This window comes from Nelumbo nucifera, chromosome 4 (assembly GCF_055504915.1).
Source record: "Nelumbo nucifera cultivar China Antique chromosome 4, China Antique-T2T, whole genome shotgun sequence".
Taxonomy (NCBI): domain Eukaryota; kingdom Viridiplantae; phylum Streptophyta; class Magnoliopsida; order Proteales; family Nelumbonaceae; genus Nelumbo; species Nelumbo nucifera.
The window spans coordinates 19,060,527-19,080,025 of record NC_142652.1 but is presented as its reverse complement, the minus strand read 5'-3'; the positions used below and the strand labels follow the sequence as shown (position 1 = coordinate 19,080,025).

Sequence of the window (19,499 nt, the reverse complement as noted above, 5' to 3'; positions counted from 1 at the left end):
TCATTGATACACTTCAAACGCTCTACTTGGCATTGCACAACTTTTCGACTAGCATAAATGGTTGCGTATTCGATTCAATGACGATGAGGGGTCACGCACTTGTTGCAACAGAGAAAGGTAGAGCCATCTCAATCTCCTATGAAAGTCTAGATGTAGATCTAGAACTGGAAGAAGAATTGAGACTTCAGAGCAAAGGGAACTAGGAAAGGTTTCAAGCTTTAAGCTATTGAAAGCATGGATAATATAAAGAAGAAAGTTGGACCCTTGTAAAGCAATCTCAACTCTCAAGAGATATTTTTGAAATAGCTCAACTCTAAAGAAGAAAGTTGTGCTCCAAACCAATTTGCCACTTGAATGACACCTTATTAGCCTTCTCGCCTAACAAACTAAGTTGTTTATATATTGTTTATATTTTATGTTTTCACTAGAATAAAAGAGAGACAGAAAGTTCGGGGAAAGTTCTCAAGGAATTTCATAGAATTTCTAGACAACTTTCTGCCTCTCTGGCTGTCACAGAAAGAAAAGTTTCTATTTCTCTGATTTTCTATCAAACTAGAGACAGCATTTTTTTTTCTTTTTTGGCTTTAAGGGGGCTACACAAGGGAGGAAAGGCCTTACCAACTAGCCAGTTGGCACCTCTAGTTTGTCTCTATCAAACTAGAGACAACATTTTCAATCAATCTCAGATCTCCCCAACAACCAGCCAGAGTCCTTACCAACTAACCAGACCTTGCAAACCAATGAAAATTGATGAGGGCAGATTTGGCCCTCCAATGATATTGTGACACATGGCACATCGAAACAACTAGGTGACACCCGAAACCACTTAGGCAACAACTTGCCTTAGCCAAGTTGATGGTGTCCCACCTAGCGGCCTGGCCCAGGCGCGACCTAGAGGCCTAGTCCTGGCATGACCTGGCCTAGGCGCGAACTAGCGGCCTGGCCCAGGTGCCGACCTGGCGGCCTGGCCCTATCGCGACATGGCAGCCTGGCAGAGGTGCCAACCTAGCGGCCTGGCACAGGTGCCGACCTGGCGACCTACGAGACGTGCTCGCTAACAAATTCGGCATGCATATTGAAACAGTCCCACGATCCTTGGAAGTTGGCCCACGTGCCGAACGATTCGGAGGGTGGTCAATGTGCATGGCGGTTACCTCAGGGAATCTCGGACCACTTAGACGACTTCTCAAAAATCTCGGATGCGGTGCGTGAAACCCATGCCAAACTATGCCTATATAAAGGCACCAACCCCAATGGCATAGGGGGCAAGTAAGCATATTCTATCTCTCATACTTTGTCATTTTTAGCTCACAGTCTACTATGAGAGTACTGACTTAAGCATCGGAACAACCTCGTCAGGTTAACCACCCCAGGTCCTCTGACAAAAATTCCTTGCAAGTCTCTAAAGAACTACGAAGCTCAACAATCAATCCAGCTCGGCACTCTAGTCAGCTCGACACCTAATAGGCAACTCGGCCCTCTGGTCAGATCGGCAACTAATAGGCAATTCGGCACTCTGGTCAACTCGGTACCTAATAGGTAGCTTGGCACTCTCATCAGCTCGTTACCTAACATGCCTAGCTCGACCCAGTCAGCTCATCACCTAACCTGCCTAGCTCGACCCAGTTAGTTCGGCACCTAATCTGCCCAGCTCGGCCCAGTTAACCCGACACCTAATCTGCCCCCAGCTCAGACCAAATGACGAGGTACTTAGCACAAAAAATTGATACATCACCAAAAATTGATTCATCAAATGGCGCCGTCTGTGGGAAACGCTATAAAAAGCTAAACTCTCATCCTCCGAAAGGCTAAATCCTCTTGTTCCAGAAAACTAAGTTCTCACTTTCTAAAAATTAAAAGCTCTCACTTTCTAATTTCCATTTTTTATGAACTCAAAGACTCTGCAAGAAATTGATGACCAACAGACTAAGCAGCTCTACCAACTTTATTTCAACTCGGATAAAGCCCCATCAGTCCACTTCGCGAGGTACCCTCTACAAAGATGAGCTCTTCGTGGCTTCCGCAGGAGTAGGCGGCCAACAGACTGCATGGACGCCCCTGCCGGTCGAGCATTCCAAGGCTCCCGTGAGAGCTGGTGACCTAAAATCAGTAGTGTTGCCCTCGTAGGTCGAGCTCTTAGTAGCTTCTTGTAGGAGTGGGTAACCGACGTCACTAACGAGGCTGATGCAGCGCAGCCGTAGCTCTAAGGTGTCGAGCTGATAAAAGACATCGGCACCACATAACACCCAATTGCCTCTTCGGCATGAGAAAAATCAAAGATCAAGGAGAGTGGACTACGAGTCGCTCCTAGAGCCTAAGGGCTAAAGTGCCGAACTGGCAAAGACTTCGGCACCACATAAGACCCAATCGCCTCTTCGACATGGGCAAAATCAAGGGTAAAGAGAGTAGACTGTGAGTCGCTCCCAAAGCCTAAGGAATTGAATCGACACTTACGAGCTCATAGAATTAGTCATTTCAGGCCAAAAGCAGAAATCCACTCCCTTCGCCGAATTACTTTCAGCTCGGGAGTGGGGGGCAAATGATGAGGGCGGATTTGGCCCTCCAATGATATTGTGACACATGGCACCTCGGAACAACTAGGGGACACCCAGAACCAATTAGGCAACAACTTGCCTTAGCCTAGTTGATGGTGTCCCACTTGGCGGCCTGGCCCTGGCGCAACCTGCCCAAGCGCGAACTAGCGGCCTGGCCAAGGCGCGACCTGGCGGCCTAGCACAGGTGCCGACATGGCGACCTGCGAGACGTGCTTGCCGACAAATTCGGCATGCATATACAGACGTGCTCGCCGATAAATTCAGGATGCAAATCCAAACACTCCCACGATCCTTGGAAGTTGGCCACGTGCCGAACGATCAAGAAGGTGGTCAACGTGCATGGCGGTTACCTCAGGGAATCTCAGACCACTTAGACGACTTCTCAGAAATCTCGAACGCGGTGCGTGAAGCCCACGCCAAACTATGCCTATATAAAGGCACCAACCCCATTGGCATAGGGGGGCAAGTAAGCATATTCTAGTTCTCATACTTTGTCATTTTTAGCTCGCAGTCTACTATGAGAGTACTGACTTAAGCATCGGAGCAACCTCGCCGGGTTAGCCACCCCGGATCCTCTGACATTGATTCCTTGCAGGTCTCTAAAGAACTACAAAGCTCAACAATCAATCCAGCTCGCCACTCTGGTCGGCACCTAATAGGCAGCTCGGCACTCTGGTCAGCTCGCCACCTAATAGGCAGCTCAGCACCTAATAGGCAGTTCGGCACTCTGGTCAGCACGTCACCTAACCTGCCAGGCTCGGCCCAATCAACTCGTCACCTAACTTGCTTAGCTCGGCCCAGTCAATTCGGCACCTAACGTGCCCAGCTCAAACCAATTAACTCGGCACCTAATCTACCCCCAGCTCAGACCAAATGACGAGGTACTTAGCACAAAAAACGGATTCATCAATTGTCGCCGTTTGTGGGAAACGCTACAAAAAGCTAAGTTCTCATCCTCCGAAATGCTAAGTCCTCTTCTTCTAAAAAACTAAGTTCTCACCTTTTAGACACTAAAAACTCTCACTTTCTAATTTCCATTTTTTATGAACTCAAAGACTATGCAGGAAGTTGATGGCCAACAGACTAAAGGCACCAACCCCAATGGCATAGGGGGGCAAGTAAACATATTCTAGCTCTCATACTTTGTCATTTTTAGCTCGCAGTCTACTATGAGAGTACTGACTTAAATATCGGAGCGACCTGACCGGGTTAGCCACACCGGGTCCTCTGACATTGATTCCTTGCAGGTCTCTAAAGAACTACAAAGCTCAACAATCAATCCAGCTCGCCACTCTAATCAGCTTGACAACTAATAGGCAGCTCGGCACTCTGGTCATCTCGACACCTAATTGGCAGCTCGGCACTCTGGTCAGCTCGACACCTAATAGGCAGCTCGGCACCTAACCTGCCTAGCTCGGCCCAATCAGCTCGTCACCTAACCTGCCTAGCTCGGCCCAGTCAGTTCGGCACCTAACCTACCCAGCTCGAACCAGTTAACTCGACACCTAATCTGCCCCCAGCTAAGACCAAATGACAATGTACTTAGCACAAAAAAACGATTCATCAATTGGCACCATCTGTGGGAAACGCTACAAAAAGCCAAGTTCTCATCCTCCGTAAGGCTAAGTCCTCTTCTTCCATAAAGCTAAGCTCTCACTTTCTAATTTCCATTTTTTATTAACTCAAAGACTATGCAGGAAGTTGATGGCCAACAGACTAAGCAGCTCTACCAACTTTATTTCAATTCAAATAAAGCCTCATCAGTCATATTCGCGAGGTACCCTCTACAAAGATGAGCTATTTGTGGCTTCCGCGGGAGTGGCGGCCAACAGACTGCATGGATGCCCCTGCCGGTCGAGACTTCCAAGGCTCTCGTGCGAGCTGGTGACCTAAAGTCAGTAGTGCTGCCCCCATAGGTCGAGCTCCTAGTAGCTTCTTGTAGGAGTGGGTAACCGACGTCACTAACGAGGCTGATGCAACGCAGCCGTAGCTCTAAGGTGTCGAGCTGATAAAAGACCTCCGCACCACATAAGACCCAATCGCCTCTTCAGCATGGGTAAAATAAAAAATCAAGGAGAATGGACTACGAGTCGCTCCTAGAGCCTAAGGGCTAAAGTGTCGAACTGGCAAAGACTTCGACACCACATAAGACCAAGTCGCCTCTTCGGCATGGGCAAAATCAAGGGTAAGGAGAGTGGACTGAGTCGCTCCCAGAGCATAAGGAATTGAATCGACGCTTACAAGCTCATCAAATTACTCATTTCAGGCCAAAAGAAGCAATCCACTCCCTTCGCCGAGTTAGTTTCAGCTCGGGAATGGGGGCAAATGATGAGGGCAGATTTGGCCCCCCAATGATATTGTGACACATTGTTACGATTTGACACAGGCTTAGCCTTGCCTACGCTTGGCAGGTTTACGTTAGGGACATCACCGTCATTTTCGCCTGTAAGATTTTTGGGAGAATTGATGTTATCTTCAGACAGACCACCAAAAGCTTAACCTACTCTTTGAGGAGGGGTGGTCGACCTCCTTGGGTGCCTAACCTTGGCACTCCTAGACCATCATCCCCTTGTGGGGCAGCCCTGGTTAACGGCTAGCATGGCTACCAGGTTCCTCATGGGCGCACACATGCTCATGGGGACAATGTTGGACCGGCACTGCGCTGCCGACACTCAAGGGAGGCTTGGCATGCGGGCTTGGCTCAAGCATGACCCTTCACCACGCCAGCCCCTTGCCCAAGTTGAGTGAGCTACCCCGTTGCCTCTAACGCACAGGTGTGTTCCGGCCCAAGCGGTTGCCTATCATCATGGCACACAGGTGCCTGTCATCATCGGCATATAGGAGACCCCTCACATCGGTACCAAGTCACCTCCTCGGCGCATAATCGCCTTACATTATGGTTGTCCTCCTTTAGCACGTAAGTGGCGCCTCCCATGGACCGGTCTGAGCCAGCCGAGTGCCTCGGCCATTGGACTTGAGGTCATGATCTAGTGCTACTAACCTTGAGGGAGCCATCTCATCGGGCAATTCCTAGCCTCTAAGCACATAAAGGCTTGTCCTGGGCTACCTTGGCCTGGACACCGCACAGGTTTCTTCCGCAGTAGAACTACCCCGTGACAATATGGCACCTCGAAACAACTAGGCGACACCCAAAACCACTTAGGCAACAACTTGCCATAGCCATGTTGGTGGTGTTCCACCTGGTGGCCTGGCCCAGGCACCGACCTGGCAGCCTAGCCCAGGCGTGAACTGGCGACCTGGCCCAAGCGCGAACTGGCGGCCTGGCCTAGGCGCGACCTGACAGCCAGGCCCAGGCGCCGAACTAGCAAACTGGCACAGGTGCCGACCTGGCAACCTGCAAAACGTGCTCGCCGACAAATTCGGCATGCATATCCAGACGTGCTCGCCAACAAATTCTGCATGCATATCCAAACACTCCCACGATCCTTAGAAGTTGGCCACGTGTCGAACGATCCAGAGGGTGGTCAACGTGCATGGTAGTTACCTCAGGGAATCTCGGACCACTTAGACGACTTCTCAGAAATCTCAGACGCGGTGCGTGAAGCCCACGCCAAACTATGCCTACCAACCTCAATGGCATAGGAGGCAAGTAAGCATATTCTAACTCTCATACTTTGTCATTTTTAGCTCGCAGTCTACTATGAGAGTACTGACTTAAGCATCGGAGCGACCTCGTCAGGTTAGCCACCCCGGATCCTCTGACATTGATTCCTTGCAGGTCTCTAAAGAACTACGAAGCTCAACAATCAATCCAGCTCGCCACTCTAGTCAGCTCGTCACCTAACCTGGTCAGCACGTCACCTAACCTGCCAGGCTCGGCCCAGTCAGCTCGTCACCTAACTTGCCTAGCTCGGCCTAGTCAGTTCGGCACCTAACGTGCCCAGCTCAAACCAGTTAACTCGGCACCTAATCTACCCCCAGCTCAGACCAAATGACGAGGTACTTAGCACAAAAAATTGATTCATCAATTGGCGCCGTTTGTGGGAAACACTACAAAAGCTAAGTTCTCATCCTCCGAAACGCTAAGTCCTCTTCTTCTAAAAAACTAAGTTCTCACCTTTTATACACTAAAAACTCTCACTTTCTAATTTTCATTTTTTATGAACTCAAAGACTATGCAGGAAGTTGATGGCCAATAGACTAAAAAGCTCTACCAACTTTATTTCAACTCGAATAAAGCCTCATCAGTCATATTCACGAGGTACCCTCTACAAAGATGAGCTCTTTGTAGCTTCCGCGGGAGTAGGCGGCCAACAGACTGCATGGACGCCTCTACCGATCGAGCCTTCCAAGGCTCCCGTGCGAGCTGGTGACCTAAACTCAGTAGTGCTGCCCCCGTAGGTCGAGCTCCTAGTAACTTCTTGTAGGAGTGGGTAACCGACGTCACTAACGAGGTTGATGCAGCGCAGCCGTAGCTCTAAGGTGTCGAGCTGATAAAAGACCTCGGCACCTCATAAGACCCAATCGCCTCTTCGGCATGGGCAAAATCAAATATCAAGGAGAGTGGACTACGAGTCGCTCCTAGAGCCTAAGGGCTAAAGTGCCGAACTGGCACAGACTTCGGCACCACATAAGACCAAGTCGCCTCTTCGGCATGGGCAAAATCAAGGGCAAGGAGAGTGGACTGCGAGTCGCTCCTAGAGGAATTGAATCGATGCTTACGAGCTCATCAAATTACTCATTTCAGGCCAAAAGGAGCAATTTACTTCCTTCACTGAGTTACTTTCAGCTCGGGAGTGGGGGCAAATGATGAGAGCGGATTTGGCTCTCCAATGATATTGTGACACATGGCACCTCGAAACAACTAGGCGACACCCGGAACCACTTAGGCAACAACTTGCCTTAGCCATGTTGATGGTGTTCCACCTGGCGCGACCTAGCGGCCTGACCCAGGCACCGAACTAGCGGCCTGGCACAAGTGCTGACTTGGCAACCTGCAAGACGTGCTCGCCGACAAATTCGGCATGCATATCCAAACACTCCCACGATCCTTGGAAGTTGACCCACGTGCCGAACGATCCGGAGGTTGGTCAACGTGCATGGCGGTTACCTTAGGGAATCTCGGACCACTTAGACGATTTCTCAGAAATCTCGGATGTGGTACGTGAAGCCCACACCAAACTATGCCTATATAAAGGCACCAACCCTAATGGCATAGGGGAGGCAAGTAAACATATTCCAGCTCTCATACTTTGTCATTTTTAGCTCACAATCTTCTATGAGAATACTAACTTAAGCATCGGAGCGACCTCGCCGGATTAGCCACCCCGAGTCCTCTGACATTGATTCCTTGCATGTCTCTAAAGAACTACGAAGCTCAACAATCAATCCAACTCGCCACCAGCCAGTTCGGCACTCTAGTCAGCTCGACACCTAATAGGCAGCTCGACACTCTGGTCAGCTCGGTCCTCTGGTCAGCTCGGCACTCTAGTCAGCTCGGCACCTAATAGGCAGCTCGACCCTCTGGTCAGCTCGACAACTAATAGGCAGCTTAGCACTCTGGTCAGCTCGACACCTAATAGGCAGATCGGCACTCTGGTCAGCTTGTCACCTAACTTACCTAGCTCGGCACCTAACCTGCCTAGCTCGGCCCAGTCAGTTCAACACCTAACCTGCCCAGCTCAGCCCAGTTAACTCGGCACCTAATCTGCCCCCAGCTCAAACCAAATGACGAGGTACTTAGCACAAAAAATTGATACATCACCAAAAATTGATTCATCAAAAACATTAATTATGTAAATATGTTCTAACTTCTAATGCAAACATTCTTTTTATCTTCTTTTGACCAGAAGTATACTAAACTCGAGCATGATGGGCACTAAAATCAGAAATAAATCGTCCCACACCTTAACCCCATGGACAATGCATGTTATGCAGCATTTCTCTTAAAACTTGTAGTAAATGCTATTCTCTCAAAGCATCATTTTTTCCATTTTTCTGCTTTCTTTCTTCTAAATTATTGAGTCAATTTTATTTTAAACTCGGATTATTGCTACCCCTTTTTTTGGTCATAAACTAAGAACTAACTTTCTAGCAATGGTGATGACAAGCTAACACATTCTGACATGCCGTGAACTAATATCTCCAGCCCTGGTTCCATATGCTGAGAAGTACTATAAAAACATAAAGATAGAGTATGAAAATTCTAAAACTAAATGTTCTTATAAGAAGACCTTACAAGTTACTTCCAGTGGATGATAATTATTGTCAATCAAAGATCTCAAATGCAATGCAACTTGGTTCTTTCTTTCTGAAACTCATTCTGTGGAACTAGAATTTCAAGTTAAGAACCTTACCCAATGGCTGATGGGTAACAGTAACCTTTTCACACTTGGAAGGATTAATTTGTTTGGGAGAGGATTCATCACCAAGTGCAGCTGCAGCAGCTCTTCTTTGTTTCTGCTCTCTCCACTTCCTTAATTGATCCTCTACTGCCACTTTAGCTTTTTCAGCTAGTTCAGCCCTGCTTACAGCCTTCTCTGCCACAGACCTAAGCTCCTTAATTTCTGCTATTGCAGCTTCAAGTTCGTTCTCCAAGGCATCTACTTCAGAACCAGTTTTGGATACTATTACATGTGATGCATCTTCAGGGGGTGATAATATAAGCTGGTCCACTTGCTCGGGCTTCCTGATCAAGGCCTTACTCTCATTCATTGGAACTGTGATTTGAGTATCAATATTATTTCCTTTATCTTCTTTGATTTCTGATTCCAATGGAAATCTTAGACATGGAGAAGGCTCAGCAAATTGAAGTTTGACACTGGCAGAGTTTCCGGTTTCTTCACCCACTTCTACTATACGCCTCAGCTTTTTTGTTTCCTTCTTGGCTTCCTCTGCTTCTATTGCTAGCTGTTGCACAGCAAGATAAAACCCTGATTTAATGCTCTTAGTCATTGCTTCAGCTGCCTCTGCTGCAGCAATCTTTGATCTGCCTTTATGAAGTTCAGATTTTAGCATTGCAATCTCAACCTGAGCTTCACGCTCTCTTACTCTGGTCTCTTCCATCTCACTTTCTGCCCTTTGAATCTCACCTTTAAGCATTTCAATTTCATGATTCAGATAGTGAACCTCTTCTCTTGCAATTTTAAGTTCTAACTCTAATTGGCTTAGCTTTGTTTCCATTGATTCGACATAGATTTCTTGGTCAGAGTTTTCTCTTCCTACCATCTCCCTCCCTGATTTTATCTGGTTTAAATCATTAGTTGCAACAGAAGCAACTTTTGTAAATGAGCTATGGAACTCTTTAGGTTGTTTCAGATCCAACTGTAATGAATCAATGAATTGGGACTTCACCAAGAGTTGATTCTCCAAATCTGTCGCAGCGTATGCTTGTATTCTCATCTTTTCCAATGGTTCATGTACTTGAACTGCTGCTTCCATAGCCATCTGTATCTTTGCATCCTTGTCTGAATTGATTGTGGATTTCTCTTTCGCTACTTCAACTGCTACCAGTTTCAAATGCAGAATAGCTTTGTTTAGCTCTGCTATGTGCTTCAGAAGCTTCTCATTCTTTTCCTTCTCCATGTTAATGGAGGTTTCCATTAGTTTTGCTTGTTCAATGGCAGAAAGCTTCAATTCCTTAGCAGCAGCAAGCTCTGCTTTTGTATTCAGCCACTCTTCTTCAACAGCCTTCAGTTTACTTACCGCATCTAGAAGTTGCTCTTGGTCCTTCTCAGTTTCCAAGAGCTGATCCGAAATCTTGTTTATCTTGTATTCAAGTTCATCTCTTTGGATCCTAGTTTGTCTGCATTCTTCAAAGTACTTGTCCCTATCAGCCTCAGAGTTCTTCAGTTGGATTGACAACTCATCGACTGTCTTTTGGTAGAGTTCCAGCTTGAGAAGGGTTTGCATGTAAGCAGATTCTTTTACTTCCAGCTGCACCTTATAGTTGGCCAAGTATTTGAGCATAAGGTCAAGTTCTTTCCCCTTCCCCACCTCCTTGCAATGGAAATAAGAAAGGATCTTAGGCATCTACATTTACCCATAAGGGAATAGAAAATTCTATAATCATGTTATTGTAGATTAATTAAGTATGCAATAACAGAGGATCTAGTCTACTCCATGAACATTACATACGCAAAATTACAGTTTAGACAGTAACAACCATATATCATCTTCAGAGTACCAACTATCTGTATAATTTTAAGTCTCTTACCTCACTTCCAGTTGACACATTCTTTCTGTGGTCATTATTTTTCTCCTCGAACAAGGAAAGGGAAGCTTGGACTGATTCGAATGGTTTGGTGTCAATCTCACCCATATCTTCCTCAGAGATGATATGGAATGACTGCCCATGAAGACCAAAAGGATTTTTAGGAAATCAAAGAAGTAGAAACACATAAAAGTTATATTTAACAGACAATCCTGGTCAAAAAACAACTTTTCAGATAATAGAGACAGGAAAGATGACTTCATGACTTTCAACATTAATTGTGAACAAGGTCTGAGATGATAAAATATCTCAGCAGCAAACACAGTATGTGTTAGCTTGTATACAAAGAGAAGAGGAAGAACCATAACAAAAGAAGCATTAAATCTCCTATGCCATGTGGAGAGTGGGAACTAAAAACAAAAGTTCTATTTTCTAATATACTGAAGAGACCAAATATTTAAACTCAAATTCCAATGTTGGATCAATATCAATTATAAGCTTCTGAAGTTCCAATGTCAGTTTAGCATTTGCAATTCATAACACTGAAGGAGATCCATCCTCATGTAAAATGAATGACTTATATGTCAAGACAACCCACCAAAACAATAGTAGCTATTAGTAATAAGGTACCAGTTTTACTACACTGACACAAGAAATTTAATATAGTGATGTATGTCTATCGCCATTAAGCAGAGAATTAAATGTAACTGATAATATTTAATAGGAAGACTCTCAGCCCCAACCCCAGAACACATATAGACATTTAGTTGTTCGCCACCTCCACTCCAAAATAAAACTAAATTATATTAGATAAAAAAACTAAGAATACCTATTATCTTAATCAATTAAGTAGTTTTTATCAATACCACTATATTAAAAATCAAAACGAAGAGTACACCAGTACAAAAGAAGAGCCAACACATAATATCCAAAAAAAAAAAGAAAAGAAATGGCTCAATAACATTCAAATCACCAAGGAACCACAAATCCATACATCATAACACTATTGTAATGTACTCCACAACAGAATCTCAAAAAGGCAGCAAACAATCCCAATAAACTCCACCAAGATATCAATACTAAAAGAGTCCCTAATTGAAACCAACTAATGAAGGTTTTAAGTCCGACACAGAGTGCAAAAATCCTGCAAAACAACAAGGAACAACAATTACAAAATAGGAATCATCTACTTAGTCAACAACTAAACTATACCTGAAAGAAAGAAAGTAAAAGCATCAATAGAGCATCCCCAGTATGAAAACCGAGAAACTCCACATCAATGCTAACCAGCAAGCATCTAGGGAGGCTTGGCAGTCACACTACTTGGATGTGATTAAGAGAGTTATAGATTTCAAAATTAAAAATAATAATAAAAAAATAAACCATAACTTGTATGTTTATATGAAGAACTATTAGTTTTGGCTATATTGAGATTATTAAATTAAAGATTTGTTAGTTTTTTTAATATATTTGGATGGATTGATTTCAAAAGTCGTGGGTCATCACTTGGTGTAATGGTAAAATCTTGGGCTAACAAACATGAGAATGTGGGTTTGAGTCTACAAGAAGCTACTTTGTGCAAAAAAAATGCCAAAAGTCACTTCCAAAACCGGTAAACCTCTCCGGGACCTCAGATAGAGTTAGGACCAATATTGGGTAATGACCTCTTCAATTGATTTTCAAAAGTAATTATACCTTTAGTAATATATGTGAAGTTGTGATGGGTCAAATTCTAGTCTTTAGAAGTTCTTTAGGAGTTTGAGTGTATTTTGAAACATTACAGTTAGATGTAATTTTCTTTATGAATAGCAACAGTTACAAAGTATTTCTAGGAGTATTAAACAATTAGGAAAAGGTTATGTGTAAGATGGACACCAAAGAAGAAGCTTAGAGATCAACCCTAAGCTACAAAAAATTTACACCCATACAAGACGTTCCATGGTATGTGTATCCAGCATACATGCCATCTCAATTAACTTCAATCTTGCCAAACCATCTGTTAGACTGCTACTGCATTATTTTATCAGTACTAGTAATCATAGCACTTTACTGGAATTGTAATAAAATAAGCATAGAGCCCTTTGCTTAGGCAAATGGATACCATTTGTAACTAACAAATTGAATTGAATTCGAATATGGGTATATCCAAATCTGATGATTCCGATCTGATAAGAATCCAAGAGATTCAAACCACTATCTAGGGATGGCAATTTCCAAGTTCCAACCTATCCGGTGAGTACCCACCCTTACTCATCCAGATGGAGTGGGGTGTTCTTTTTGAAAAAAAAATAAGTTGGACTTTGGGACGGGGATGACCAGACGAGTTTTGGGATTTTACAACCCATACAGGTATGGGTACAATATTAAGCTAAACCTGACCCTCCCCGACCTGTCTATCAAATTTACACTAAAATGCCCCAGCTGCTTATAATTAAATTACCAATATGAACTTATGTTTTACGTATTGAATTTAATAATGTTTTGAATCTTATGTAATGATAATTGATAGCTTATGTGTTTTCTACATGTTTCAATAAAATAATTGGAAATTTCGATGTTGTTTGTTCATGTTATTTTGCTTGTTTATTTCTTATATATAACAGGAAACTAGATGCAGGTTTTGGACCCAACCCACCCCATCCTCAAATGCAGGGAGGGTAGGTAGGGTGGAGGGTTTAGATTTTGAAAATCCAACCTGCTATGGATTTCCAGGAGAGTATGGGTTGGGAGGTTTGGCAAGGTGGAGAGGGTCCATAATTTACAAAACCCTCCCCAAACCCACCCCATTGCCATCCCTACTGATATCCAATAGATATGCAAAACATGTGTTGAAATTCAACTTGTTTTCATATCAGGATTTCAGATTTGAATCCAATTTCATTGAAGTATTGGTAAATCTATATTAAATAAGCATAAGTTTACAAAATTAAATATAAAACAAAAAATACATTCTAAATGGAAAAATAAAATTTTAATTCTAAATCCCACTTAATTCTAAAGAATTTTAATACTAAAAAATGATCCAATAATTAAGCGGAGTATAATTTCATATTTGATTGGACCCGAATATGGCTAAAGGGATATCCGATAACGAATTGCATTTAGATTTCAATTGGAATAAAATCCAATCCATTTGTAGCCCTAGTTATACCAAGCATTTTCTGGAAAAATCTTAAAAGGAAAATGATATTCAATTACAAAAGGTGAGGCAAGAGCTGCATCGTCTAGTATGTGTAAACTCTTGAACAGAGAGGTGTCAAAGTTCCTAACCTAAACTCGCATAGAGACGTGTCTAAGTTATTCGTTGTGCGAGAGGAGGGGGTCGGGGGTTACCTACAAATCAAGGAAGAAGACTTCTTAAAGAAGTGAGGGAGAGGAAAAGGGGCAAATTGGTTGCATTGCATTGGGTGGCCTGCTTTTCCAGACACAACCTTCGAGGTGGCAACAAAGGTAGGCAGTAGAAAGCAAACGAAAAAAAAAATCTCTGAATTAGTTAAGAAACACAAAGAAACCAACGAAAATGAGAGAAAATTTTCAGTTTCTAACATTTGAGTTTGGAAAAGGATTCCCCTTCGAGAATGAAAACCAAAGCCGCTGATTGTGCAACCAAACATGTTAAGAACGTGATGATACCCAAACTCAATTTAATGTACGAAAAAAATACCAAAGCTACCAAACTTGGAACTAAGTTTCACTTACTTGAAGTGGGGGAGAAGTCAAAATTCCCAATAAAATGAGGAATAAACCCGAAGATCCAATCTGCAACAAGACCAGCTCAAAAGGAAGTCGTCATCAATATGCATTGACAGAGAAAAATTGTGGAAAGCGAAAACGAGGATAGAAACCACACAAGTAAGAAACCTGAACGCGATAAAAGCATAGCCTCCCGCGAACTTGAGAACGAAGGAGGCAATGAAGTTAATATCCCCAACAACAAGGTAGATCGAAAATTCATAATCATCGAATACATGATCGTCCTTTTCCTTTTTCACTACGCTTGAAGACGTGTATTCGTCCGAATCGAAGAATCCAGGAAGAGTTGCAGACAATGCTCAGCCTAGCCACAGCCGTTGAGAGAATCGACCGAATTTGGTATCTACGATTATCTCTTTCACTCCAACTGCAGCTGTTCGTTTTTCCGTATTTACGCGGGTTCTTGGCTCTTGCTTGCTTGCTTAGTGAAGGGGTTGTTCAGTAGTGTTCACCGCCTGACAGTGACGCGTGCAATGCACGGGTTTGTGTCCTTTCGGTAAGTTACTTACACACACAGCCCCGATGTTTTCGGTAAGTACAAAATCCTCCCTCGGAAAATTGCCAAAGACGTCTAGAACTTTTTAAAAATCTATTTTACCCCTATATATACATGGATTCCACCTCCCACAGACCACAGTTTCACCGATTACTTCGCAAAAATTCTAAAAGATTATTCCACAAATTCACACAGACAATAGGGACTGTTTGGACAGAAGGCTTTGCACGGTTAGTGGTACTACTTGCTGTAGCATCATCCACCAAAGTCAATTTTGGGTTGGGTCCCCAAGAATTAGAGATTAGCTGCTTCGATTCAATAAACTCCTTGGAACAAAGCCTTGTCAGTCAAGGGAAAACATGATAGACAGAGAAAAAAAGAATGGTGTTCTGCTGTTCTTTTGTACCTGTAACACAGTATCCTCTTGGAAAAGTCATGTAAATGGTCCTCTGGCGTTTCTGTAACAAAATCATTCTTTATATGCAGAGTACAAATTAGTATCTTTGGTCTGTGGTAGTATCAAAGACGTATCTTTTGTCTGTACGTAGAACCCCAAAAAAACCTACCTGTCTCCCTGCTCTTGAATGGTCACATAAATCCTCAAAAGAAAACCTTGAAGGGTTGTTTGGGTTGGTGGAATCTGAGGGTTATTTTATGGAATTATATTTCTTGGTGTTTGTCATCATTTAAGTGAATTTGAGATCTTTAGAAGGGGTAATCTTTTTGAGATACTACTATTGAGAAGCTTTGAGATTATTGAAATGGGTAGTGGAATTGGTATCTACTTTGGGTTGATAGAAGCAATTTAGATATAGATGTTTTGAAAAACCTGAATGTTGGTGATTCCAGTTCCGGATTGCTATGAGCAGTAAGGAGAGATTTCATGGCTGTTTTAATTTCCTATTAACCCCAACGATATGAAGTTTGTGTGACATCTTATTGTCGTTTCCTTGAGCAACAATTACTTCTCTGGTGGTGTTTCAAGTGAGCTCGAAATTTTAGACCTGTCTTCTAATCTGATTAACGGGTCGTTGCCACCAGATTTCGGTAGTGGAGTTAGCCTCTGTTGCTTGAACCTCTCGTACAATATGATAAGGGACATTTTAGTCATCTAGTACAACTATCGACATGTGGACATTATTGATAATACAGCGTCTAACTCAACAAGACAGTTCAACAAATCAATACGCGACAACCAATATCAGGTATGCGGCCGAGCTAGGGCGAATTTGGCCCATTGACAACACCAACACGTGACAATCAACGTTGCCTGATAGCATCTGAACTTCAGATAACTATAAAAAATCCTAGGATTACTCTGAAAGGGATGTGCACAGAAGTTCTTGAATTCTCTCACACATTTTCACTAAAATCTCCTTAATGACTTAAACATCAGAGTGTCCTCCTAGGTAAAACCTACCCAAGCATTCTAATTCTTTTCTTTTTATAGTCTTTTTCAATTCGGACTTACAATTACCAGCTCGGCAGTACAGCTCAGCATTGCCAAATCAAAACTTAGTTCGGGCCTAGTCACTAACACTAGCGCATCATCACAATAGACTCATGGGAAGGAACCCAATGGAATTTGGGAAGCAAATCCCGGCGAATGTCACACTTGACCTCTCGTTCAACAATTTGGCAGAAGAAATCCCGGAAACTTTTCTCAATCAGAAAACAGAATCGTTAGTTGGCAACCTGGATCTATATGCAGGAAACCACTGAAAAACCCTGTGTCTTTACTTCTGTGCATTCTTTCTACTACACCTAGTGTCCTTGAAATTACTTCTGCACTTACAGCTATTCCGAACACCATAGACTTGACCCTTGTAACTGGGTCTTCTGGAACGGCCAATGGAACTCAATCGCAAAGGCAAAGCGATTTCAGATCAGGAACAATAGCAAGCATCATGTTTGGAGATTTGGCTGGCATCAAAGTTTGGCTATGATATTCTGTTATGTTTATCAAACAAGGAAGAGAATGAAGAAGGCGGTCAGTACAAGAAGAATAGAAAAGAAAGACGAACGGGATGGCAGCGGAGGAAACACGATGAATAGTATAAGGGTAATTTGGACATTTAAAAAATTCAAATAGCAGGATGATAATTTTTTCAAAGATAACGAACGAAATACTAAACAAGGGGACTTTGTCTAACGGCCAAAATTTAAAAAGGTCTTTTTGTAAAAAAAATGCAAGGTCTTCATCACTGACCCATAGTATAAGGGGTCCTTCCGTCCTTGTAATTTAACCTAATAATAGAGGTGGTGCTTCCAAATGAATTAGAGGCTCAGTCTGAATAAGCTTCTCTTTTTGGAAAAAAAAATATACAATTACATGAGGAATGAATAGATTTTTTACCTTTCATTCCAAACAAACTTGTACCAATGCGTCATTTTGTTTTTCCTTTTTTTTTTTTTTTGTCTTTGGGATCTTGACGTTATATTAATTTCGAACATCAAATCAGGAGGAATGGCTATGGCAAATGCCAAAAATTATTAATCTTTCACATTTATGATCACTCCAAAACCGGGTTCAACTATGATATAGAAAAGATATGATATCTGAAAGACTTCTCATCAGTTAATTGAAATCAAAAGTGTGGTAGCCAATTAGGTATTATTTATCAAAATTCACGGATGGATTTTGATTGATCAAAACTCTTTCCATACCATATTTTTTCCACATCATAGATTTTCCCTCCTAACCCAGATATTTCTATATATCCCATTTAACATTATTTGAATAAACCATTCCTTCATATTTAATCAAACTTCTAGACTGGATACAATATATAAGCAAATGTAGAATTAAAAAGGACTAGATCAGCAATGATTATGATTTATTAATTTATCTTTGAAACCTTAACAGTAGAAGCTGAGAGTAATTTCCTTGGAAATTATTTTCACGGTTTAAAAGGGTAAGGTAGCGAGTGGTTATTTTGGACAGTTGTCATCAAGTTAGTAGGAAGGGTAGCAGAATGTGGTTAGTAGGAGATTCAGATTGGCTGGCAGGAGATGGGCTATGAGAGTTTTGCTAATTTATTTGTGATATCCATGGTTTTGTACATGTATTTTTATAAAAATAAATAAATAATATAAAATATTACAAAAATACAATATAAACATATTTAGACCGAATTCTTATAGATTCCTATATAGTTGGGATAAGACATGAATGATAATAATAATGATGAAGAACTTCAACACCTATAGCAACAGTCAGTCTGGTTGTCGGTATAACCCATAAAGGGATAGACCGATGAATGTTTTGGTTTTACCAACAACCTTTATCCATTGGTATATGTACATTTTGTTGTAGGAGTATAATTTTCATGTACTTGATAAGAGTGTTCACACATCGGTCAGTTCGGTTGCAAGCATTTTGGCTAATCAAATTGACCTCTCAGATTGGTAAACAGGTAACTGAAACCATCTGATCATAAGGGAAAACTAACCTAACCATGAAGGAACTGTTTGCGTCAGTTTCTCGGTTTGATCAAGTCAGTCTATGAGTTGCATGAAAATTGGATAGATATATAGAGAGAAGAAGAAGAAGAAGGACTTTGGGCTCCAAACTTATTGTGGCCTTTTCTCACGGTGGTAAAGTTGTTTGGCTGATTGCATTGGTCATTGATATATTTTTGAAAATATCACAAGTGTAACCTCATAACCCCAATAGATTGTATTAAAAAGAAAGGGGCACTTTTGTAATTGAAATTCAAGGTTTTAGTTATGTACTCGTGTTAATTCTCATGTTCACTATACAAAGCAAAAAAGGACAAAGAATATGGGTGGGGAGTTGTGACGCATTGAATGCCTTAAAGCATCTAACGAGAAGTCAACACTTGTATCCTAGCTTGGGAGGTTGAAAGTGAATGCAAATGTGAAATTTTTTTTGGATTAAATTTGCCCTTTATTTATTTGTTTGATAAAGGGTATAAAAGTCACTTTATTATAATTTTAATTTCAATTTTAATGGCTACTAAAATCCCTATATTTGTGTATTTAATTCATTTTTAATTATAGGGGTTAAAAATGTAACTTCAATTATTATTTTCCATCTTTTTTTAATTCTCACTCATTAAGTCTTATACTTAAGGTACTAAATCTTATTATCTCTTGTTAAATCCTATATTTTTAAGTTGTTTTCACTATTAAATGTTACTAATTAGATCTATGTCAATATTTTCAACAATATAAACCAATATATTTTAAAACTGACTCAAAAACAAATTTGATGTAGCGCGATCCGGGCACTCCTAGCTGACTGCTGACTGCTGACTGGCTCCTTGTTGGCAACGGACGGCACCTGAGAAGATGAAAGGAAGGATCCCCGGGGGTTTACTCGGTGGGAATACTCCGATGCTTAAGTTAGTATTGTGTATGGGAAGTAAAGAGAAAACGAAGGCTAAGAGTGGAGGTCACACTTTATCACTATATTCGAGCGCTTAGAGGTTTTTCCTGAAGAAATTTCTCCTCTACCCGGAAGGCTTTTATAGGGGCGCTCTTATGAGATTGGGTATAA

At 42.1% G+C, this 19,499-nt stretch overlaps 1 protein-coding gene across 4 annotated transcripts; it reads right to left on the bottom strand.

The window, feature by feature from the left end:
- Positions 1 to 8,634: 8,634 nt before the first annotated feature.
- LOC104598031 (WEB family protein At1g12150-like) lies at positions 8,635 to 14,920 on the bottom strand. Of its 4 annotated transcripts, XM_019197922.2 has the most exons (5): positions 14,590 to 14,915; positions 14,428 to 14,487; positions 11,723 to 11,872; positions 10,732 to 10,863; positions 8,635 to 10,514 (listed from the first exon to the last, which is right to left on the bottom strand). In XM_019197922.2, exons 4-5 carry the CDS (start codon positions 10,834 to 10,836, stop codon positions 8,847 to 8,849), a joined length of 1,773 nt encoding a protein of 590 aa, XP_019053467.1. In that variant the 5' UTR covers positions 10,837 to 10,863; positions 11,723 to 11,872; positions 14,428 to 14,487; positions 14,590 to 14,915; the 3' UTR covers positions 8,635 to 8,846. The 4 variants fall into 4 exon arrangements, with proteins under 4 accessions (XP_019053467.1, XP_010258204.1, XP_010258203.1 ...); XM_010259902.3 differs by lacking the exon at positions 11,723 to 11,872 and having other exon boundaries at positions 8,635 to 10,511; positions 14,579 to 14,920; XM_010259901.3 differs by lacking the exon at positions 11,723 to 11,872 and having other exon boundaries at positions 14,579 to 14,919.
- Positions 14,921 to 19,499: the final 4,579 nt, after the last annotated feature.

Bases quoted from the DNA above. Each gene is read 5' to 3' on its own strand.
- LOC104598031 (XM_010259901.3), bottom strand. From the start codon at position 14,698: ATGTATTCGATGATTATGAATTTTCGATCTACCTTGTTGTTGGGGATA. The intron at 14,488-14,578 runs GTGTGGTTTCTA...GTCTTGTTGCAG, and splicing joins CGCGTTCAGGTTTCTTACTT to ATTGGATCTTCGGGTTTATT. The intron at 10,515-10,731 runs GTAAGAGACTTA...TTCCATTGCAAG, and splicing joins ATGTGTCAACTGGAAGTGAG to GAGGTGGGGAAGGGGAAAGA.